Below are 22,481 nucleotides of genomic sequence, written 5' to 3' on the forward strand. Positions count from 1 at the left end.
GACATCATGAGAATGGGAGGGGTACTTGCCTCCTCTGCAACCTCTCGGCCTTTTTTAGCAACCTGTTTACATCGACCACCCACCTCATTTGATCTTCTTCATGACCCCCACCCTATCCAACCCTGTCTTTCACCCACCCTTGATAGGTTCTATCGCAACCTCACTTTCTCGTCCTTCTACCCCCACCCCCAAGAATCCCCCCGCTTGTATCCTCATTGTGAGTGAAACTGTCACAACCGTTGTCTGGCATGAACAGGCCCGCCCCAGAATAAACACAATTCCCGGGCCCGGAGCCCGAGGTGCCGAAACACTGAGACTTACCGGGTGAGGAGTCTGAAGGCCCATCGAACATTCCGAGGTCCCTGCCCACGTCATACTCCCCAACCCTACCCATGTTTTGAAGATGTCACTCCATTGACCGGTACTTCCCAGATAGCAAAGTTCTGTCAATAACGGGTTCATTGGTACCCCACCCCCTCGTGTGGAGCTTTCTTCAGGCTCATACAGCACGCCAATGCACCTCATTACAACAACTTCAGACTACCCACCCATATTGTTTCACTACCCTACCCCCTTTGGGCTACGAAAGCAAAGAAACCCATTTCTTGGCAGCATTGGAATCTCGTTCATTCATAGAAAACTTTTATCAACTAAGATGAGTCAAACTTAAGTAACTGTTGTTGAATAATGCACTACCCCACCCAAAACAAGGACCCTACGTTTTTCACCACCCTACCCACCCTGAGGGCACATGGACGACCGATCGCACTGAGCTAGAGTATCGTCGCCATGCAGTGGAGGACGAGGGTGGCAGCGCTGGTTCTTTGTGCCGCTGTGATGGTGACAGGGGAAAAGCAAGAGAAGTTGCGGTGGGCACAAGACAAGGAAAGACTTTATGTCACCATCGCTGTTGAATGCGCAAGTGACAGGAGCGTGGGTCACACCGAAGATCGATTCTTGTTCTCCTGCAAGGGGAGTGATGGGAACTTACATAAGACAGACTTTGAGTTGAGAGAACCGATCAAACCGTCGGCCAGTCACTGCAAGCAACAAAGAGGAGAAGAAGTCTGCATGTGAGCATCTTGCCAACTACCCCTCTTTGCATCGCCTTCGAACATTGAATCTTGTTCAGCCCCCTCCCTATATTCTCCTCTCTTCTCCTCGACATCCCTCTCTCTCCATACACTTAGACGTGGATGTCGCAAGCATTGCTGATACTTGTAATGACAGACTACAAAAAGCGCACCCTCACTATTTCGACAAGCTTACAACTGATAAGGAAATCCTGAACATTCTGAAGCCAGATTGGTCGAGGTGGAAGGATGAAGACGAGGGGTGCGCATGATTGTGTCACCCTCTTGGCTGGCTGATTTTTTCTGTTCTTTGCAATACAGAGGAGCTTTCGAAAACGATTACGAGGTGTTGCCCAAGTCAATCATGCTCCCGGGGACGGTCGAACTCGTGGACAAGACTGTCAAGGAAGGCAAAGTAGCCTTCGTGCACGCCTACTTGCCCTGGTGAGGAGGAGGAGGAGGAGGAGGAGGAGGAGGAGGAGAAGGAGGAGGAGGAGGAGGAGGAGGAGGAGGAGGAGGAGGAGATATGTAGGGATCGCTCACATGGTTGTAGGTGCAATATGTGTGCCTACACCCGGCAAGGCTTCATCCGAGCCGCAAAAGAACTCGGGGGGAACCAGACAAACAACGTCTTCATTTACATTGACGCGAGGGAGGACAAGGCGGCGGCAAAGCGCTACAACATCACGTGCGTGCCGGAGTGTTTCTTCGTCATCTCTAGGAATGGCGAGCAAGATGAGGTGATGGCGGCCAAGGGGAGTAACGACGACATTGCAAATGCGATCAAGGCACATTTGCCCCCAGCGCTCAGCAAGGTGAGCACGGACAGCGAGGTCAATCATTTCATCGAGGAGAACGCAGTTTCTGTTCTCGTTGCGGTCAAGGGTGGTCTGATGTCCAAGGCGACCGACTCCAGTGAGTATGTTGCAGCCAAGAAAGCCGCACAGACCCTGCGGGGGAAGGTGATGTTGGAATCAAGGTGGAGGGGGTCAACTGAATCTGATTTGTCAGGCGAGCTTCATGTACACTGACAAGAAACTCTTGGGACTTGCGCCAGGAAACATGCGGGTCTGGGTGAATGGATCAAATCCTCAGACCGCAGCGCTGGGCTCCGATTCCACGGCACTAGCGAAACAAGTCATTGGGCTGAGCTGGGGTCTAGAGCTCTTCAACTACACCTGGAAGAAAAGAGAAGTGTTCGACAGCGTTGGAATCCCGATCGCCCATGTGTATCCGGGTACCAAGTCAGAAGATCTTGAGATGTTCAAGGAAGTCGCGAAGGAGCTTAGTGGCAAGATTGCATTCCTCCGCTTCGCGGAATCTGAGAATTACATGCTCAAAGACTTTGGGCTTGTGGAAGACAAGTTCCCTGCATTTGGAATCGCTGAGAGCTTCGATGCCAAGGCAAAGAGATATGCCTTCGAAGGAGATTCTTTCACCAAGGAAAAAATCATTGAGTTCTGCAAACGTTTCCTTGATGGGAAGCTTGAGCCCTCTTACAAATCAGAAGTGGTTCCAGGGGGAGAGCATGTTCGTGGGACTGTGCGGCATGTTGTGTGGAAGACTCTTGCCGAGAGCAAGTGGAATGACATCACTGCAAAAGAAGATGTTCTCCTCCTGCTCTACAAACCTTGGTCCAACGATAACCAGAAAGTTCTGACCATATTCGACAAGGTTGCAGCGGCGTTGGAGAAGGTCGAAGGAGTTTCTTTGGGCAAGCTTGACACAAGCAAGAATCACTATGATGCCGAACGGTTTCCGATTGATGAGTACAGCAGCGAACCAGCTGTCTTCTTGTGCAAAGCCGGATCGAAGCCGACACAGTTCGCCGGGGCGCTGACTCAGAAGGATCTCTTCAAGTTCCTTGCCAAGAATTCCCCAGCGGTTAAAGCCGGTTGGGAGACACTTGTGAAACCAAAGCTGCAAGAGATCAAGGCAGCAGAGGAAGAGAAGAAGAAGAAAGCAGAGGAGGCAGCAGCTGCTGAAAAGGCCAAACTAGAGGAAGAGAGGAAGAAGCTCGACGAGCTGGCGGCCACGGCTGAGAAGATCGACGTGGGCTCGAAAAAGGATGGGGGCCTGATCAAGCAGATCATCTCTCCCGGCTCAGGAGACTCAACCCCGCAAAAGGGAGACCTCGTCAAGGCTCACTACACTGGAACCCTGCTCGATGGAAGCAAGTTCGACAGCTCACGGGATCGGGGCGATCCCTTCTCTTTCACCATCGGGCAAGGACAAGTAATCGCGTGTTGGGACGAAGCCTTCCTTACCATGAAGAAAGGAGAGAGAGCTCTTTTGACTTGCACGGCTGAGAATGCCTACGGAGACAGAGGAGCTGGAGAGAAGATTCCTCCTGGCGCCACCCTCAGGTTTGATGTGGAGCTCATCGACTTTGGCAACAAAGCCAAGTCAGAGTTGTAGGAAGGATCTCATTGGTGAAGAGAATACATGTTGTGTACACGCGTGGCATTCCAACTCAACTACGATCGCGACCATGCTGGAAGAATATACACTCTTTGTTACAACTATACATAGATGATCTACTGTAAGTAGCTTTTTCACATGGACTGATTGTCCCTCGGGGAGAGAAGAAAGCGTCTTCGTCTCTTGACAATGTAGTTAGCAAACGATCCTGGCATAACAGGACGGGAGGTCGGAAGAACGTGACTTGATTCTGTGTTCATAACGAAATTATGGGAGTGCCTCTTGTATTTGCTGCACCATTGTGGGAGAAACTCGAAGCAACCATGATGGTCCTCTTCACCATAACTGATCGCGTCGTGGGATGATAGCAATATCGTGCTGCATTGGCGAGATCCTGCTGCCTGCGTGTGTACAAGGCGTCTCCTGAATTGCGACACGAATGCTCTGGACAACAGTGTACCTTTGACCATCTCTTGCAAGGATATCGGATGTCTGCGGGAGTAAAGAAGCAGGTCAAGGGGAAGTGAGAAGATGCGGGAGGTTATCAAGGAGATAGGTTGTAGCGGTGGGAGGGCGGGGAGGGGGTGAGGACGAGAAGGATCGAACTGATCTGTCGGGGGAGCAGAGGGCGGGGTCTTGTTGGAAGTCAGGAACCCCGATGATGCTGACGTCAAGTGTCAGCGATCACCCTAAAACACGTCGTTTCGAATATCAAAAGAATCCTTTTTCAATCGAAAAGGTGTATGTTCACAAAATTTCATTGGTGGGTGGAGGAGCAAAGGGTGAATGTGATACTTTGAGAGGTAGGAGACCAGGGGTACAGGGGGAAACAGGGATGAGAAGGGGGTCAAGTGAAGTACCCCCTCCGATGTGATGCTCAACTTAAAAAGAAATTATAAAAACAGGACGGCCTCCTCTCCACCCGTCAATATCCATACGCGTACCCCTTGACTTGGGACCTCGATTATTTCAACAAGAATTATAAAGGTACCCCCTTCCTGCATATGATTTTCACGGGTGTTGTGAGAGCATGGTTCTTTTTATCATATTGAGTAAATCCAGTTACTCAACTAAACTTCAAGTCCCTCATACAGCACTTACTAGGCTTCGCGCGAGGTCCGGGCCCGGCATGGAGGAGCCGCCCGGAACCCGGCGAAGACACTGAGGCAGGTCACGGCACTACTGCGTCGCCGGCGCTCCGATCTGAGGACTCTGACGCGGGCTCGGGGAGTGGAGGCTGCACACGGAGAAGATCTCCGTGCACAGTTGACTCTCACGGCGATGGGCTCCGGGGCAACTATTCCAAGTATACCTGAGCTGAGGTTACGATAGGGGTGAAGGCAAGAGATTGTTCGAGTGGTTCAATAAGTAGATAAAGGGATCTGCAGACCCTGACGGACCACTCAGATGATAAGGGGGAAGATACAACGCTTCAGCATCGCTGTTCTGATTTACTACAGCACAAGCAGAACCTTACACAGAATTTGAAGGGTTGCAAAATACTTCAACTCTCTCAATTCAAACTTGAACTTTGGACCCAATATTTGGAGGCTTCATTTTCGTACTCAACATGAAAACTGAAAAGAGATCTTTTCGATAGACCCCTTCGGAGCGGCGGGCCGACAGGTGGTACACGTGGGTGGCTCACGGGATCAATCGGAGGAGTCACGGGATCCTTGGCCCCGTCCCCCTCGCAACTTCAACCGACCTCCTCGCGCATCCTCGCTCACTTGCTCTCCTCCCTGCTCCCTCCACGCACTTGTCGTCAACGCTCAGGTCGCTGATACCTCTTCCTCCTTTTCCACTATGGTTTCTACCGACATCATGATCGATGCCCCTCATGTGAAGATCTTGCATCAATCTAGCCCAGCAGATCGCCCCCGAGCCAACCGTATCTCTATCCAATCCACCGAATGGTTCCTTCCAACAACCGCTTCAAGCTGCAGGCAGGACAGCATCGAGTCCTCGCCTCCTCCAGCACACTTTGTCAAGAGAGGACGAGGAAACCGAGTGAAGCTGGACGAGAAGGTGATTGACTGCGTCAGCGTCAACGAGTGGAGACGGCAAAGAAACAGACAAGTCGGAGCTGAGTTGTCTCAAGAGCTGTAGACCTCTCGATGCCTGTGCCACCATTGAAACATTCTTCTTGTTGTATTATACATATTCAAAATAAACAGAATTGGAGTGAACCAAGATACAAAAACTGCCCCTCAGAGTGACAAGCATTCACAGCACGACAACCTCGTCGTGGTTTGGCAGCTCTTTGACAAGTGTGTTGGACCTCGACAGTGAAGCATGCGACGGGGCGACCTGCGAGTCGACCAAGACGAGGCTGCTCGCAGTGACATCGAGGTCGAGGGAGGTAGTCGAGTCGCGGATCACTGTGACCACGACGGTAGCATGATTCTCGAGTAGAGAGAAGACCTGCGATGAGGTCAGAGTAGGTGAGAGTCATGGAGAACATGACAAGAAAGGTGAGAGGCAGTGAGATAGACGTCACCTCAGCATCCGTCACGATAGCAACATCTTGACCCTGCATCGCATGCACAACATCTCCTTCCTTGAGAGACTCGCTCTCCGTATCTCCGTCAGCTTTCACAACAGTAAGCATGCCATCCTCTGTCCTCGCCAGCTCGAATCGCTGCTGGGCCCTGCCCTTCTCCAAGCTCTGCTTCAGCAACATGTTTCTCTTCCTGAGCAGCAAGGAACTCTCCTGGACTTGCTTCAACGCATTTCTGATCTCGATGTTGGAAGGAGCTTCCTCCACCTAGCAGCAGGTCAGCGACGGGAGAGGCCCCCGAGAGGTGAAGATGAATCAGACTTGGTCTATGGACTTGTCCAGCGTGAACACGCCTTTGACCCAATCACTTTCGTCCTGCATAGATGGTGAGCAAGACAAGGAGACAAGTCCAGGGACCTGCTGGGCAGCCGTGCGGTTGAAGAGGTTGGAGCGCATCTGATTCATCTTGGCGTGAAGCTCATTCCTCTTCATCTGCAACCAGGTCAACACACGACAGCGCCCACAGACAAGGGGAGAAGCAGCTCGAAGATGAGGATGAGGGGAAGAAGGAGGAGAGGAAGGGGAAGGGGAGGCTTTGAAATGAAGAGGAAAGAAAGGGGAGGGAGAAGGTTTTGATAAGAGAAAGACGACGTGAACGACGAAGAAGACAACGAGTAGGAGGACAAGGAAAACCTCGAGCAGGTCCAGCCCGTCCTTGACTTGCTTGCACTTGTCCTTCACCATCTTATCGATGGGAGTCTCAGCATCAGCCTCCTCCTTCTGCTTGATGGCAGGGCTGTAGATTTCCACGTTCGCTGTCTCCCTGCCCTCCGACGCTCCTTTCTCTCCCTCCTCCACCCGAGCAGCTCCAAGTTTGACGTTCAAGTGCTTCGGAATCGAGTTCGTGTACACAGCAATACCATTCCTGCACGCCAGTCACTTACGACTTCCCTTCTCCTCCCTTCCCTCCTCTCTCATTCACTAGAACCCTGATCTCCTCCACTTGTCCTCCTCCCTTCCTCCATTCGTCCTCCCGGCTCTTTCTCGCGCCCTCTGCTCCACCATCACCTGATGCTCGCCTCGTCGTCGAGGAACTTGTTCTGCACATTCATCCCACGGGAGGGAGCGAGAGGAGAGTCGAGGTCGCTGATCTTGATCTCTCGTTGCTTCCCCTTGGGCCGCAGGCTCCCTTCCAGCAGACAATCTCGATTCCACCTGCTCCCAGTAAGACCTGGCGCCCTGTCCCTTCCGCCAGACATATCTTCCTCCTTCTCACTCACTTGAGCCGGAGGTAAACCCTCCCCTTCACCGGCTCCTCCTCCTCGTAGGCTCCTTCCGGATCCTCGAGGTCGAACCATCCCTCCTGCATGAAACTGAGTCAATACATCCCTCCCCTCCCTCCCTCCCTCCCCTCCATCTCCCTCGCCTCTCCCTCCTCCTTCTTTTCCCCTGCCCCTTCTCCCCTCATCCCCTGAGCTCACCAGCGTACGGCAAGTCATGAGGGGGCAGAGTGGAACTCTGCCAAGTTGAATCAGCGGAAGAAAGGAGGTCGAGAGGTCATGGAGGAGGAGGACACAAGGACTGATGAGACGCGAGCAGGAAAAGAAGGAGAAGGGGGAGGAAGTGTTGTATGAGGGCTAACCTGATTTCACCCATGAAGTCGTCGAGCGAGAGCTTATCATTGTCGAACATTTGTACGCGCAACATGGTGAAAGGGGCAGAGTGGTTCTGATACACCCCGTGATCGCTCAAGTTTCCTCCCTGCAATCGCGAGTGAGGGGAGGAGAAGAAAGGGCAAGACAAGTACCTCGAGGTACAGCTTGAACTTCTGATCGAACTTGGGGTTGAGGGACTTCGAAACTATCCGAGATTTCACCTGCTCCTCATCAGCATGCAAAAATCCCGCACCCCACTTCTTCCCTCACTTCCTCGTCATCTTCCCCTTCCTCTCTCCCTCCCCTTCTCCTCCTTGTCTTTCGTTTCCTCTTTTCCAATTTCTTCTTCCCAAAGATTGTACTTCTCCTCCCACCAGCCACCTCAACCACCACCTCCACCATTTTGTCTCCCTCGCTCTCGCTTCCGTTCCGTTCAATCCTCTCTCACACCTTTGCGTACTCCCCAGGAAGAGACGGAGGTCCCTTCGACACAACCTGAAGAGATAAGAAGGTCAAGGAGACGAGGGGAAAAGAACTCAAACAGGAGCAGCAGCGGAAGGAGGGGGAAGAAGATGTGAGTTGGCTCACCTTCCACATTGCCTGAAGAGAAATCGCAGATGGAACCCTCTTCACTCCCTGTGACACGTTTAAACGAGGAGGAGGTGGAGAGATAGGAGAGAGAGAGAGGTAGAAAGGGTGGAGGATGGGAAAGAGCAAGAGGGCAAGAGAGCAGTAAGAGGGGATGGGAAAGAGCAGGAGGGCAAGAGAGCAGGAAGAGGCAGGAGCACTATAAGGAACAGCAAGTGGAAAGAGGGGGGTGTAGGTAGAGGGAGGAGCAGCATGCACGAACATTAACAGCCTCCGTCAAGTCGCCTTCCGACTTCCATGAAGTCGATGAAGTGAGTCGTTTCCTGGCATGCTCTCAGTCCGATCCTCCTTGCTCCCTCTCAACCCCTGAACCCCATTCTCCTCTCTGACCATACCCTCCCTCCTCCCTCCTCCCTCCTCCCTCCTCCCTCCTCCCTCCTCCCTCCTCCCTCCTCCCTCCTCCCTCGTCTTACTCTCTCTCAAGGGCTGCACTCGTGGACATGGTACGGGATCGTGCCAGGGGAGCAGAACGCTTTTCTTGAGGGATCTCGACCTTCAACCCCTTGAGGGGTCGACAAAGTTTATTCGCCTCCTTGTGTGTGGGCTGTGGCGCGTCCTGCTCCTGCTCTTTTCCCTTCATCCCGATCAGAGACTGTTGGAGCGACGAGTTAGTGAAGGCCGCGATGACAGAAGGAGAAGAGGCAGCTTCATGCCTTGAGGCGAGAGATGACCGCTGAAAGTCCTAACGTCTCGAGTCAGTTTCCTTCCTTTTCTTCGCTCTCAAGTCACCAGATTGTACGAGCAGCTTCAGCCTCGCGAATCTCGTGAGGGCGTGAGACGACGCGTCCTCGATCTCCTCTGCTCTTCTTGTCAGTCTCCTGGACAACCAGCGGCTGCTCTCACCCTCCTCGCGAGCGGTAGGAACGAGGCTGAGGAGGCAGTAGGGGTCGCTCAAGCCGTTGGCGTCCATGGCCGCGAGCCCCTCCGCCTTCACCAGGTGAACTTCAACGTACCTACACCATCAGAGTCATCGTCCTCCCTCGGCCCCTTCCTTCTCCTCCTTCGCCTCCTCCTGTCCTTCTTCTTGTCCCTTCCCTGTCTTCGCCCTTCCTCTACTCTTCTTCCCTCCACCTTGTCATCTCTCCTCTGTCCTCCTCTTCCCCTTCCCCTCCCCCCGCCCCATAGTCTCATTCTCCACCTTGGGTTGACATCTTCAAAGGCGCGCAGCAGCTGCTTAGTGCGACGGTCTCGCAGCATGTCCTCCATGTCACTCCTGTCCCCACGTCACCCGTCCATCCTCCATCCTCCTCCTCCTCTCGCACCTGCTCGTAAACTTGCGGAAGACGCAACCAGGCCCTCCGCACTCTTTGATGGTCTCAGCCAGTCCCAGCGGCAGCGTCTCGAGGTACTCTTCCTCCTGCGCGCACGTTCCTCGTCACCAGCAGGAGCATCAGCGGGACTGCCTCACGTTCCACTCCTCGTAGACGACTTCCGGGATAACGTGCAGCCTGACCAGCAGCTGACAAGCTCGTGAGATGTTGTGCTCGTGAGAAACTGACAGGGCGGATGCTTCTCACCGCGTGGATCACTTCGAACAGGCTGTGAACCCTGCGGTAGAGCTGGAGGAACCGGTCAGATACATGCTGAAACGAGGAGGGGAAACGACAAGGAAGAGGAAGAGGAAGAGGAAGAGGGAAAGGGAGAAAGAAAGGGAGAGGGAGAGGGAGAGGACGAAGTGCATGGAGATGATGGAGAGTAAGACAAAGACGGAGATAGACTGAAAGAGGGGAAGCAGCAGCAACTCACAATGTCGGCTCCCTCGAAGAAGATGAGCCATGCCAGCAGCACGAACTTGGCCTCATAGTAGGAAGGGATCTATCGCAAACTCAGGGGAGAGAAGAGCATATCCGAAGGCATCACCCAAGAGAGAAGAACGTCCGTCATGTTCTCAATCACATTCAGAATGAGGAAGATGATCCAGAACGACAGCCACTGCCTATCGTCGTCTCCTCCTGCCGCCATGGCCGTCAATGCAAGCATGTAGAGCGGAAGGAGAGGGGCGAGAGGAAGACGAGAGGTGAAACCAAGAGGACGAGTTACACGAGGGACACAAGGAGTGAAAGAAGCAAGAGAGGAAGCAACAAGGGAGGAGCAGCAGCAGAAGAGAAACAGGAGGAGCCTGTGAGGCTTGCCTGGAGTCTCGATGGCATGAACTGACTTGAAGCAGGCCCATAGAGCCAGCACGTAGGAGAGTCTCATCGCCCACAAGCCAGAGCCTGTCGGCTCGTTGATGCAGAACAAGGGATGCGCTCCTATTCCGGGCCAGTCACAATATGATCTCCCTCCCCTCCCCTCTCCTCCCATCCCCTCCCCTCATACACTTTTTCCCATCTCCTTGTCCTCACATCACCTGGTTCTCCACACTTGGGAGCTTTGCCGAGTGCGTTCGCGAGGGCTCCCACGTTCTCCGACATCATCTTGTTCATCTGAACTCCTTGTCACCTCCTCCTCCTTCACATCTCACACACACCTTTCGCCATTTCTTGTAACCGTCCGACAACTGACAGCCTGGAAATTTGTAGGTGCACATGTTGGATGGCTGAGCAAGATGTCAGGAAGGGACAGGGGAACGGGAAGTTCACTCGCCTCGCATGAAGCAGGAAAGTGATACTTGCACTTAGGAACTTCACCGAACTCGTCGATCTGTAGAAACGTCACACTCGATCCTCGGGGACTCAGTCACATGCCTGAGGGCAGTAGCCAGCAGCCACGCATGGAAACTTGGAGCTCTCTGAAAGAGCCTGGGACAGATGAGAGGAGGCGATTGGGCACAGGGGCGGTAGGGGAGGGGAAATAAAGTATGAGGTTGAAAAACGTGTAGAAAGAACAAAGGAAGGAGACAGAAAAACTGAAGATGAAAAGACAGGCGAAAGATGCTTCTTACTTTGACGAGCTTGTCGCAAATGGTGATACACCTAGATGAAAACATCACATCTGCTCGGTAGCCTAGTTCTCGTTCACCTCTTGAGGCCAAAGCACATCGCCCGGCAGTCAATGTCTGACAGCCCTCCTTCTGCTTCGCCGGACAGCATCATCGTCATGACCTACGAGCCTTGAGCATCCTCAACCCCTTCCATCCCTCTCACCTTGTCGCATAGAGTGCACATGGCGCCTTCGCCTTTGAATATCACGTCGACGACCTGGAGGTACAAGATCAGCCGGCGCAAGAGCTTCCTCTGAGAGCTGACCAGCATCCCGATGTCCTTGACGGTCGTGATGGTCTTGGCGAACGCCATGGTTCCCCACAGCATGACCCTAGAGGTTCTCGCAGTCACGCTCAGGCACACAGCATGTCAGCTCCTCGCTACCATGGCGGCGGTAAGGGAATCCCTCCTGACAACAGACATGTCAAGCTTGAACAAGGCAGCTCAAGAGCTTTACCTTCAGCTGGGGTTGGGAAAGACACGAGCAACAATACAAACAGAAGCGTCGCTAGATTAAAAATGTTTACCGCAGGTAAATTCACAGAGCAATATCTTCTCTCCTCACCTGTCTGCGCTGTACTGACCATGGAGTCTTGTATTTTGGAGATCAATACAACATCAAATCAGTTTCCTGGAAATGACAAACGTGAGCAAGAAGGAAAGAGAGTGATTTGCTATCCAAAAAAAAAATTGTCACGTCGTGCTGCTCATGTTTCGGCGCTAAGCCTTGAATGAAGAACTTGACGATTAAGACGATGTCCATTGTGGTATGGTACTCAAGCAAGCACAATCCAGATACGGCCCGAGAGTTGAAGAGCCGGTCATGCTCGCGAATATAACTAGCGGAGGTTGTGAGATGTTAGGCATCACAAACGGATGCGTCAGGCTGCATGAGGAGAGGTTGAATCTCGAGTCGGAGCATGAGCATGAGCATGAGCATGAGCATGAGCATGAGCATGAGCATGAGCATGAGCACGAGCACGAGCATGAGCATGAGCATGAGCATGAGCACGACGTGGGCAAAGAGCGGGGTTGAGCGTAGAGCTCTGCCTTGCAATGAGCGGGTGATTCACATATGTGGCAACGATTATCCTGGGGGACGGGGTACCCGTAGCTTTTCCGAGGTGGTGGGGGTGGGTGACTATCTATCTAGTGGGACCTATAGAAAGAAGATCTTATAAGTAAAAGTCTATTTGATCATGGCTATGGTCCTTTGCTCGGCTTCAGAGAAAGAGGTCGCACTTTGGCGAGTGGGTGGGGTGGTACTTAGAAGCTCCTGAGTAAAGACGCACTAGGAGGGAGAATGAGGGGTGCATGCCAATATGGACCCCCTAAAGGTAGCACTGCCAAACCATGAATTAGGGGTAGGGGTGTATACCCCTGTAAGAAGTTTACTTCCTTGATCTTAGAGAGCTCCTAGGGGGGGTCCTAGTAACTCTCCTATCAGAAATCCAAGGAGGTTTTTTTACTACACATAGTAAACTCGTGGCTGGAGGGAATCAAGGAGGGGGTAGTGGAAGTAGGGGTGCAAGTGATTGTAAATCATGGTAGTCTAGACGGGTACAACGACATGGAGGAGGGGTACGAGGGTTAACAACAAACATGGTCTAGTCTTCATCTCCTATAGTCCCCGAGCCCGGACGTTGGCCGGTCGCCGGGCCCGTCCGAATGTGGGGGACGGGAGGCCCTCCCTTCTATCGTGGAGTAATTTAAAATGTTGTTGATCTTTACTTCATTATAAAAACCGAAAATAATCCTTTCTGAAAATCTATGGTAGGGAAATATAAAACTCTATTATCCAATCCCCCAGTCTTTGCGCCCCAAACAGAATCTCCCTCCGAATCCAAACTGGGCAAGTTTGCAACAGGTAGAAGAGCAAGGGGAGCGGCGGGAAATAGTGGCGAGTATGAAGGCGACACCTGAATAGTAGCAAGGTCTTTAGTATGATCAGAATTTAGATTGTCAGTCCTGTACTTCAAAAGAACATGTGGTGTTTTCAACCCGTTGTGATAACGAAACGGGTCGTGACAATGCCTCATGTGTACTCGGTGATCAAATGCACTTGAAAATTCTGGCAAGTCTCGTCATTGTTGAAATTTAGTAATGGAATAGAATAAGAGTTTGTTTTCTTATCTAAGACGTTGCTTGTAGGGAACCAGCCATGCGGACAAATCGTATAGCACAAAGTTGTTGCAGAATTCCTTTCCTGAAGCCAGAAAATGCATTGGTAGGAGGTATTCAACGAGAACATTCACTGCAAATCAAACCTGTGACAATCGAAGATATAGACTCTCGCATTGCAGGCAGCAATGTATGCTTTCAAGAATGGAAAAGCAAATATAAACAGTCAAAAATCGAAACCGGGTTTGATGGAAAATACTATCTCCCCCCTGACGAGGGAGCATCAAACAGGGTGCAAATGCCCGTATTGCCAGGTAGCTGGGCACGCTTGGTTCAAAGAAAGAGAAGACGTTTTCTAAACTCGCTACCGGGAAGGCAATAAGTTCGTACGAAAAGTTGATGGACGTTTTGAAACAACTATCCAGATCAACAATTCTTTATTTTGCATATGAATAAAACCTCTCAATGAGGCTTTTACAATGGCATATGTGTGCACAGGGATTACCCTTTTTACAAGAAATCAATCCATCACCTGTCATTCAACCAACTGGTTCTTCCGAGGCCACCATTTACATGTTTGTACAAGCCAAATAGTCATTTACCGCGGAGGCCACACAAACCTCTTCCTGCGCTTCTGGAAACCATCTGCCCATGACCCAGGGCAGACTTTCTTCTGAGAATTTTGCCAAGTGCAGTGATCTGCACAATGCTTCTCTAGAAATTGAATGAGATCGTACTTGTGCGAGTGCTGCTCGTATTCTTGACACCATTCTGGGGCATACTCCCATATCGATGGGGTTGACGACCCTTGAAATTCAGAGGGAGGTTCTTCCTCGTTGTCGTTGAACTGCACGCTTGTTGCAGTTGAAAAACATCTAGACGCGGTCAAGCCGTTTTTGGCGACCGATACCCGGTCGGGAGATAATACGGACCTCAGCAAGTATCCAGTAGCAGCTTTTCTCATTTGCAGCAGGTTGCTCATCACCTCTGATGCAGCACAGAACAATCTAGCTGAATTTTGGCAAAATCTGTGTTTCTTGTACAAGGAAAACTTTGATGGCGAAGAGGAGCGCTTCTTTCCGAAATTCAAATGTTCCCAACTTCGAAGATTCAAGGTGCAAACTCCTTTCCTCAATGAAAATTGTAAAATCAAATTTGCCTCTGTTTCAGATCAAGATTAAATTGCCAAGATTCAAGCGAAAGTAATACCCAAGCAGAAAACGCAGTTCTAATAGACCTTGGAGGGGAAGTGAAATGTAGAAATCGAAACCTCGTTTGAAGTCGAAAACAGTAAAAGATATCTTGAAATACTCCAATCCCGATTCACGAATACAGGCGATAGTCTTGGACGAGAGCGAGCTCACGAAGAAAGGTCCAGGTGTGTTGAAATGAAATGAGCGCAATGGAACAAGGGGCTGGTTGACCTAGTCGGGGAGAAGCTGATGAGAGTCCGAACGAAGGGGGGTGGGGTGGGTGGCTTGTACCTGTACCGGTGCAATTTTCGATGAGGATTCTAGATGGGTGGGGTCTAGAGGGTGGTAGAGTTTACCTGGGTGGATGAAGAGCGATGGATGCTAGAGAAGGTGGGTGGGGGTAAATTGGTTCGAAACATCAAACTTGCTGAGTATGGTAGGGGTGTGGACTAGTACAGATAACAGCATGACATGGGGTTACTCCAGCACCCTACCCACATTATGTCAAGGTAGATTTGTTCTCCTCGAACTTTGGGGGGTAGGGGTGGCCTTCCAAACCCTCATATTCTTGGCAAGGCGGGGGTACAGTCATCCATGGGGGCACAGGGGGGTAGTAGCACAGAACCAACTAAGGTGAGATGATACCCTGACTTTATTAAGGGCTTGTTCGAGGAAATTAACCTCTATGCGTCACAATAAGTGCAACCATCAAACGGATTGAAAGGAGGGGTTCTACAAAACAAATTCACGAAAACATAGTTTTTCACTTCATAAAATCGTTGTGGGTCAGCAGGCCACACCCCGTCCCCCAATTGACCCCCTTTTACCCCAGTCAGCCCATATAGCGTTAGGTGGGTACTCCTTCCACCTACCACCTTTGCTGACAATTATGAAATCTCCCTCAGATACTCTCCAACCACCCCACGGACAACACCACCCCCTCACACAACCTGCACCAAGCTTTACTCAAACCTATCCTGCCCACTGCTGTTCCTCAAACTTTACTGATAATTTCACTTAACTGCGCGCTGGACCATTACTTCACCCCGCGCCATGCCCGCAATGTCGCTGTGGCCGCCGCCGAATGAGACGCATGCCGGCGTCTATCGCAGTGCGGCGGAAGGTCACCCGGCAATCCATGAAGAAACTTGTCAGCGGCAGCCACCAAGCTGATTGGCTGCTGCTCAAAAATCCCAAGGCTGGTATTTTCCATGATTGAGTGTCAGATCGTGCGCTGAGAGGTAAACTGAGACACAAGTTGATCAACCGGGTGGCCTGGTACTCGAAGTGAAGTAGAGAAGCTGGAGTGATGCGCCAAGAAAGATCTCTGGCGCTCAGAAGGGTCAGCCCGAATACTGCAGACCGAGGAAACTCCCTGAGGGATTGAGCTGTGAGCTCCCGCTGGGCGGGGATGAAAAGCATACTACCAGGCGTCCCAAATCAATCAGGCGAGAGGATCCAGTCATTGTCGCACGCCTGAGGAAGCTCCGCCAAGCTCCATCAAGTGTCTGTGAGTGTCCAAGAAGGCAGCCAGCATGGGGACAACATCCCCAGCGTCCGCCTGCTGCGGTTGGCGGATTCGAAGCTCGGTGTCAGAATTGATCCGGTGGAAGAGTGGCGGTGTAGGTAAAATCCAATGCTGGAAGATGGCAATTTCTCCCGCCCATTTGAGAAACTTGGCAGTCGCAGTCCAGAATGCGGTGTAGGCCAAGCCCTCCTGCGGGGCCGGGGTGAACCCATCCGATGATCCCCTCCAGCACTATAAGGCAACTGACGTTCAAACGGTTTGAAGTAGGCAAACTGAAGGTCGGACGGTGGGGTGTCAGGGGCAGGTTGCAGGTCGGATGAGCTCTCCGGTGCCTGTTGCTGAGGCCACTGAAACACCTTCGCAAGAAGACGGAGATTCGCGACTTCAAATCGCTTGCACCGTGGCACTTGGCAGCTGTCACTCAAGCATGGGAGATTGGGCAACGTAAGAAGTACTCAGGCACTGGCCCGGCCGGCCGGGACTGTAGGGTGGGAACGCGGCCGGTCGCCGCTTCAAGAGCTGTTGAAACCCACCGTGAGTGACGCAACTTGGGAAATGCCCGGTTGTTCCAACTCAGCCGGTCATTTCAGCGTTGACCGTCACAGTAGTACTGTGACCGCCGCCCGGGGCCCGGGGTCCGAGTCACGCCGGTGGCACTGGACTCTTTCCCCGTTGGCGGGCTGGCCGGGTACGCCGCACCGGCACGGTCAGGGCCGCGCAAGGCGGGGCCCGGCCGGCGGTACTACACTAGTGACGGCAGGCGGCAGACTACCCGGAACCGCACTGGCTGCAGCCTGAGGTGACTGAAGAGTTGATCACGTTACTTGAACGTGATAATGGCACCGTGATAGTTCATGGGCATTTTGAGGTGCGGGGGAACCTCGCCATAGATACATCCCACGCGATCATCTTTGGGATATCAATAGGTGAAAATGAGGTTGATTGAATTGAGCAGAGCGTTGCGAAATGTTAGGTATACTTGTATTCTTGGAATGATATGTACAATTTTTCTAGTGTATGATCAATGCATGAAGAGCCTGCACAGCCTGACAAAAGCAGCTGATGATTGGATCTTGCTTCGTAACCTCTCACAAACTTCCTCACGTCTGAATTGTTCTGGACCCTCCACAGTCAATATTGAGCATTTGAGTTTGGAAAGTTACTTAATGTTCAATGACAGTGAAAGCTTTCAACACTCTCTAACAACATGGCAGAATCCTCCAACCTGTGCAGGCAAACGATTCTTAGTTTTGTCTTGGTACTTTTCGAGTGGAGTAGGTTCCTTTCTTCATTTGCGTGCACTTTCGTTGCTTTATGGATTGGAAGCTGGATGTGTCGTTATCGATGATCCTGAAATGCAATGGGAATGGACACCAAAGTCATCACAGTTCTGTGGGACTAGGTTACCCGATTGCTATTTTCAACGATTATCTAACTGCACATTTAGTCCCGAATATATTCGTGCTGTACAAACAAAAAATATTAACAATTCCAACTTTATTTTTCTAACAGATGCAAGAGTGAGAAGTCTATACAATCATTACATGGATGTACCTCGGAATGGAGGGTTGTTTGGATTCTCAAAAAAACATCCGCACTATTGGATGTCACAACTGATTAGATATGTCGTACGCGTTCGCCCTTTCCTGTACAAACGATATGTTGAACCGCAAATTGTTAACCTATATCCCAAAGGTGTGCCATGCGATTTATTTTCTGTCTTCATTCGTCATGGCGACAAGTACCATGAAACAGAGTTGGTCTCGGTAGATGAATACATCCGCCTTCTGCAAAACCTCAAAGCGAAACATGTTTATGTGAATTCTGATAGTCAGCTGACGCTTGATTTTTTCATTAAAAGGAGTCGTGGCTTATTTGATCTGTATTATTTGAATGTTTCACGCCAGTCAAATGGAGCTGGACTATTGGGCGAACATGGCAAAATTTGGAATAAGATACTGAATTCAGATGACGTGTACTGGCACATGATTGACAATCTGAAAGAGTTGTATGTTTCAGTTCTGGCCAAGCTCATGATGGGGCAACTAGCGAGTAATTGGAATCGTTTGGGACATGAAATTCATGATTCATACGGCCTTGCACAATACCGATACATTCATGTTGGACCCTGCGAAAAAGACAGAAGGAATGTGATGGATTGCATTGGTATTTGACGATCATGTCTCCAGCGGTTCATTCTCTTGAGTAGCCCTCGAATTCGGTGGCAAAGGACGTGCAGTACAGGGGCTGCTGAGAATCTTCACAAAAAAACTTTTTTGTGCAATGCATTCCAAGTTCTGATGATAGAGTGAGAAGCTGTCAAAAGCGAGAGCATCTCTGAGTTTTTCACATCAATCATTGATATACTCTACACAGGTTAGTCCTTCAGTACAACATTTTCAACTCAACACAATGTAGTGGCAGTGATATAAAAAATTTAGACTAAATGAATGGATCCAGACAAGAGGCATTGTTGTTGCAAGTCCCTAAATGTTAAACAAATTGAATTTCAAATTCACAAAGGGTGTTGGGGACATCTGACAGTAGCACCGTAAACAGGCTTGGTGCAGGGCAAACGTGGGCCTCAACCCCCGACGATTGGATCTCAGTGGGTGTCTGAAGGTCCAGTGTGGGGGGCGGCCAAACTGCGAAGCTTCACAGTTCAATCCGAGTGAAATGATCCCCGGCGATCGCAAGGCAGCACTTAAAAGATGGCAGTACAGTGCGGCAAGCAATCATCCAGTACGAAACTTTCTGAAACAGTCATGTAATGGTCGGGGAGGTTAGTAACTAGCAACCACAACTGTGCACCCGGGCATAACCCCTGGGAGTCCAAGTCGAGATATCTGATGCTGAGCTATGTTTATTTCTCTTGAATGAACAACTTCATAGAAAAGCCACGGCCAGGAATCTGACGCATTGAGGCTGTCATCTTTAATCGAATCAAAGCTTTGGATATTCTAGACGCTTTGTGAACTGCAATTAGTGAGAATGCCCAGAAATGTCATATTCCAGCGAATAAGGAAATGTGTCACAATCAATTATCCATGATTTTGTTGTGATCAAATTTACCAGGAGTAATCAGTTTTACAAGCTTTTATGAATCAATACTACAATCACAATTTACGAGCGGTTGTAGAAGTAGTCCCAGTGGTTGCGAGCACGGACCCAGTCGTCATAGGCAGCAGCATCGTTGGCCTTGTAGTAGGTGTCAGCAGAGGCATTGTAGAGCTGGCGGGCCTGGGCGTTCTGGCCGGCGGCCTTGGCGTAGAGCGCAGCAGCAGTCTGTCCGTAGAGGGTCTGGAACATCTGGACGAAATGATCAGATGAAATTGAAAAGAACTCGTAAGCAGACAAATGAATGCGTTCAAATATTTGTCAAGACTTCAGAATCAACAAGGAAACAGGATGTTACACATATAGCTCTGCCATGCATACACATTACACCAACAGCTCTGCGATGAATATGCGGTATATCAAATGCATGGCTCACCTCTGGTTTGAGAAACTTTGCCTCCTCCCCTCTTTTTGTGCCCCCTGTGCTATTTCGGGTGCGCTCACCCCCACCCTCTGATTTCCTGGGGGTACCCCTACAATACCCCATAAGTACCCCAAAGCTCTGTTGCTCTATTCCTGGCGTCAAGTTATTTTCAGGTATTATCCTCGAATATTATTGATAAATTTGAAATCATTGGAAAAATAATCAAATATCTCTAATTTGACAAATTGTACACATACATCGTAACCGTTCACTGATACATCATAACGGAATGTAGCTCAGTCATCACCCTCATCCCCACCCTCAAGACCAAGAGAATTTGTTTCTGGAATAGCTTCTGCCTCTTAAATTTGTAATTTCAAAATAAATTTTCAAACTGCTGAAATGGTTTAGGAGCTCATTCCTGAACTCATACAGCGCGGTGCTCCCGAAATACTGCTTGGACCGAAAATGGCAGAAGCATATGCAAGGACGAGAAGTCGCGGGCTCTCTTTACCCTTCCTCTTGCAAACTCCCTCACACTTCATCCCGCTCCTCTCGTATCCAATAGCTATTCCATGCTCGGTGTTCTTCGACAACTAGTGCTGCTTGTCCATCGAATACTTCTCCTCCCTCAACCGCAACCATCCAGCACTCTCCTTCCTGTCAACACTGCTGCACTCTCCCTGTCAACACTACTGCTCTCTCCTCCTTCCTCTTCATCAATCTGCTCACTCATTTTGTCTCTGAACTCTTCCCTCATTAATCCTATGCTATTGCTTTTGGTTGAAATTTATTCCTTTTCATTGCGAATTCTTGATTTTCTCCTCATTCGGGATATTTCCGGCTCTGACCAAATGCTTCATTGACATTAAATTTTGTTCCAATGGGCCTGATATTACTTGTTGTTTCGTGGATGAAGAGCGTAGCCACTGTTTTCAAACTAGTGGACGTAGACGTAGATCAAGGTTGGAAGCAGATTTGAAGTGTCATCACTGAAAGCCGGCCTAACAAGGGTTGAGATAGTGAATCTCACTGGAATATGCTGGTGCAGGTCAGAGGCCAGGGATACAGTTGGCAATCCTATCCGCGGAGCTCGTCGTATTCAGCGCGCTACCATGAATATGACCTCGCAGTACGAGGTGGAGGCTAGCAGGGGAATCATTCTGTTCATGACTTGTGTCTCTAGGTCTTGATTGACTCTAGGAGATCGCGCAGTGAAGGCTTGCTGACACGGCAGGGATGGAGAAGCCTCTTGTCAGGTGCTCCGTGTGCGGCTGCTCGTGTCGCCTCATGTTGCCTGCAGTCGCCGGAGGTTTGGGGCTGCTTCTTGTAGTCTTCTCTCTGCATGCAAAGTCTGCGACATTGAGTGCGGCAAACATCAAGAGTTCAGCGAGCAGAGCTGTCGGTTCTAAGATGCAAGTGAAGAAGGTCTCCCTCCAAGAGGGTCAAGCTGCTGAGGTTCTCGAGTTGTCTTCGCCCATGATGTATGACGCATGTGAGTAGGGGTCCGGCGAGGGTTCGGCTGCTCCTGCTCAAGATGGAGCGGGCGAGGGTGACGGTCAGGGACAACCCTACTTTGGGCAGTTTGAGATTCCAGCTGGATTGGAGGATGAGGATGAGGGGGCGCCCTGTGCTCACAAGCTTCCCAACGGTGAAGGTGAGGAGGAGGGGGGCAGGTTGTGATGCCCTGCTGTAGGGCAGTGTGAACCTCGAGGGAGTCAAGACATCGAGCTCAGCCCTCAGGCGGGCCTCATTCTTGTCTTGTGTGCTTTCATCCCAGCTGTTGCGTCGTTGATCTACTGGATCCGTGAGCCCTCAAACGTGAGCAGCAGGGACAGAGGTGGATGCGAGGCGGCTGATTGTGAATTACAGGGTTTGGAGGGCCTCCTCGAAAACTACAAGTTTCCCGAGGAGTTGTGAAGAGTGTCTGCAGTGCTCTCGTTCTTCTCTTCTTGTAACCTATTCAAATAGTCGATCTTCTCATTATTAAATTTGCTTAGAGTTTTGATCCGGGCTGCTGGGAATGAGCTCGACTAAGATTTCGTGTTTGAATTTTCCCCGTTCTGCATCTTCAAACGACATGCGCATAGCAAACAACCCGGGAGGCTCTGGAGCGGTGGAACTACTTTCCGCCTTGGGCATGGAGAACTGGCTGAGGTCAATAGCAACGCGAGCAATATTCTTCAGCCTGCTTTCCGCAATCACAAGATGTGGCAGAGATTCACTGCCATGTACCTGCTCACGATCTCTCCAACTTCCCCTCGCCCTTGCCCTTGTGTCCCCAAACTTGCAGCCTCCCAGCCCTCTTCCGGATCATACCTCAACGGCTGTGAGCAGACGGCAGGCACAGGACAACGTACCTTGCTTCCAGCAGGATCTCGACGCCCCCCCTACCTCCTGTCTGTCCTCCTTCCATCGACTGTCCACCTTGCAAGTTGACAGGCTGTAAGATCATCACTCACTGGAGCAGCAAGGGTGTGGAGACCGCGAGGCAGATCTTGACGGGCGAGTCCGTGGGGTTACGGAGGACAAGCAGAGCACGGCTAGTAGAGGGATGAACCTCCTCGACCTCAAGGCTCCAGGCGTGTCAGGAGGTGAGCAAGAGGCTTGACAAGTGAACCTGGGTATGAGCATCGATGCATTGTGATTAACACTGAGAAGAAGGTAAGCAGACAACGAGGAACAGCAGAAAAAAATAGTGTTGCTGCTGGTGCGGTAAACATGTGTCCCACCGGAATCTAGCAGAAGAATTGCTCGAGTCGAACTTGCGAAGGATGCGTTTGCAAGCAGCACAGCGGCGGAGAGACCTGAGGCTCCAGGGTGAGAGAGCAGGAAGAGAGCAAGAGGTCACGCTACTAGCCTGCAAGCAAGCGGGCAACGGAGAGGCGTCAGGCTCGCGATATCGTTGTCTGTAAGTCTGCAGAGGAGGCTTCACGC

General features: G+C 50.9%; 7 protein-coding genes across 7 annotated transcripts; 3 read left to right on the plus strand and 4 right to left on the minus strand.

Annotated features, from left to right (window-relative positions):
* Positions 1-3,158: 3,158 nt before the first annotated feature.
* GUITHDRAFT_70698 (hypothetical protein) lies at positions 3,159-3,491 on the plus strand (the record flags this gene model as incomplete). The annotated part of the gene is made up of 1 exon (XM_005833185.1): positions 3,159-3,491. A coding segment is annotated over one exon (333 nt), but the record flags the coding sequence as incomplete, so codon positions are not given.
* Positions 3,492-5,234: 1,743 nt separating this feature from the next.
* Positions 5,235-5,683, plus strand: GUITHDRAFT_152439 (hypothetical protein). Its single transcript, XM_005833186.1, has one exon. It carries the CDS (start codon positions 5,301-5,303, stop codon positions 5,601-5,603), a length of 303 nt encoding a protein of 100 aa, XP_005833243.1. The 5' UTR covers positions 5,235-5,300; the 3' UTR covers positions 5,604-5,683.
* Positions 5,684-5,720: 37 nt separating this feature from the next.
* GUITHDRAFT_107875 (hypothetical protein) lies at positions 5,721-8,246 on the minus strand (the record flags this gene model as incomplete). The annotated part of the gene is made up of 12 exons (XM_005833187.1): positions 5,721-5,918; positions 5,995-6,261; positions 6,316-6,369; positions 6,412-6,486; positions 6,688-6,919; positions 7,063-7,209; positions 7,275-7,357; positions 7,476-7,512; positions 7,637-7,755; positions 7,802-7,870; positions 8,100-8,144; positions 8,238-8,246. 12 exons carry the CDS (start codon positions 8,244-8,246, stop codon positions 5,721-5,723), a joined length of 1,335 nt encoding a protein of 444 aa, XP_005833244.1.
* Positions 8,247-8,944: 698 nt separating this feature from the next.
* GUITHDRAFT_107876 (hypothetical protein) lies at positions 8,945-11,548 on the minus strand (the record flags this gene model as incomplete). Its single annotated transcript, XM_005833188.1, has 16 exons — positions 8,945-8,979; positions 9,027-9,095; positions 9,141-9,250; positions 9,436-9,510; positions 9,560-9,654; positions 9,706-9,756; positions 9,815-9,856; positions 10,044-10,112; positions 10,158-10,249; positions 10,648-10,723; positions 10,766-10,836; positions 10,880-10,940; positions 11,182-11,212; positions 11,259-11,341; positions 11,384-11,437; positions 11,486-11,548. The coding sequence occupies 16 exons, from the start codon at positions 11,546-11,548 to the stop codon at positions 8,945-8,947; spliced, it is 1,077 nt and encodes a 358-aa protein (XP_005833245.1).
* A 1,518-nt stretch (positions 11,549-13,066) lies between these two features.
* GUITHDRAFT_152441 (hypothetical protein) lies at positions 13,067-14,743 on the minus strand. Its single transcript, XM_005833189.1, has one exon. The coding sequence runs from the start codon at positions 14,322-14,324 to the stop codon at positions 13,941-13,943; it is 384 nt and encodes a 127-aa protein (XP_005833246.1). The 5' UTR covers positions 14,325-14,743; the 3' UTR covers positions 13,067-13,940.
* Positions 14,744-19,171: 4,428 nt separating this feature from the next.
* Positions 19,172-19,372, minus strand: GUITHDRAFT_152442 (hypothetical protein; the record flags this gene model as incomplete). The annotated part of the gene is made up of 1 exon (XM_005833190.1): positions 19,172-19,372. The coding sequence occupies one exon, from the start codon at positions 19,370-19,372 to the stop codon at positions 19,187-19,189; it is 186 nt and encodes a 61-aa protein (XP_005833247.1). The 3' UTR covers positions 19,172-19,186.
* A 1,491-nt stretch (positions 19,373-20,863) lies between these two features.
* Positions 20,864-22,316, plus strand: GUITHDRAFT_152445 (hypothetical protein). Its single transcript, XM_005833191.1, has 9 exons — positions 20,864-21,002; positions 21,048-21,195; positions 21,241-21,365; positions 21,417-21,732; positions 21,780-21,863; positions 21,905-21,987; positions 22,030-22,120; positions 22,165-22,197; positions 22,277-22,316. Exons 1-4 carry the CDS (start codon positions 20,958-20,960, stop codon positions 21,462-21,464), a joined length of 366 nt encoding a protein of 121 aa, XP_005833248.1. The 5' UTR covers positions 20,864-20,957; the 3' UTR covers positions 21,465-21,732; positions 21,780-21,863; positions 21,905-21,987; positions 22,030-22,120; positions 22,165-22,197; positions 22,277-22,316.
* The last annotated feature ends 165 nt before the right edge of the window (positions 22,317-22,481 follow it).

The sequence above is a fragment of the Guillardia theta genome (genome assembly GCF_000315625.1).
Source record: "Guillardia theta CCMP2712 unplaced genomic scaffold GUITHscaffold_31, whole genome shotgun sequence".
Taxonomy (NCBI): domain Eukaryota; class Cryptophyceae; order Pyrenomonadales; family Geminigeraceae; genus Guillardia; species Guillardia theta.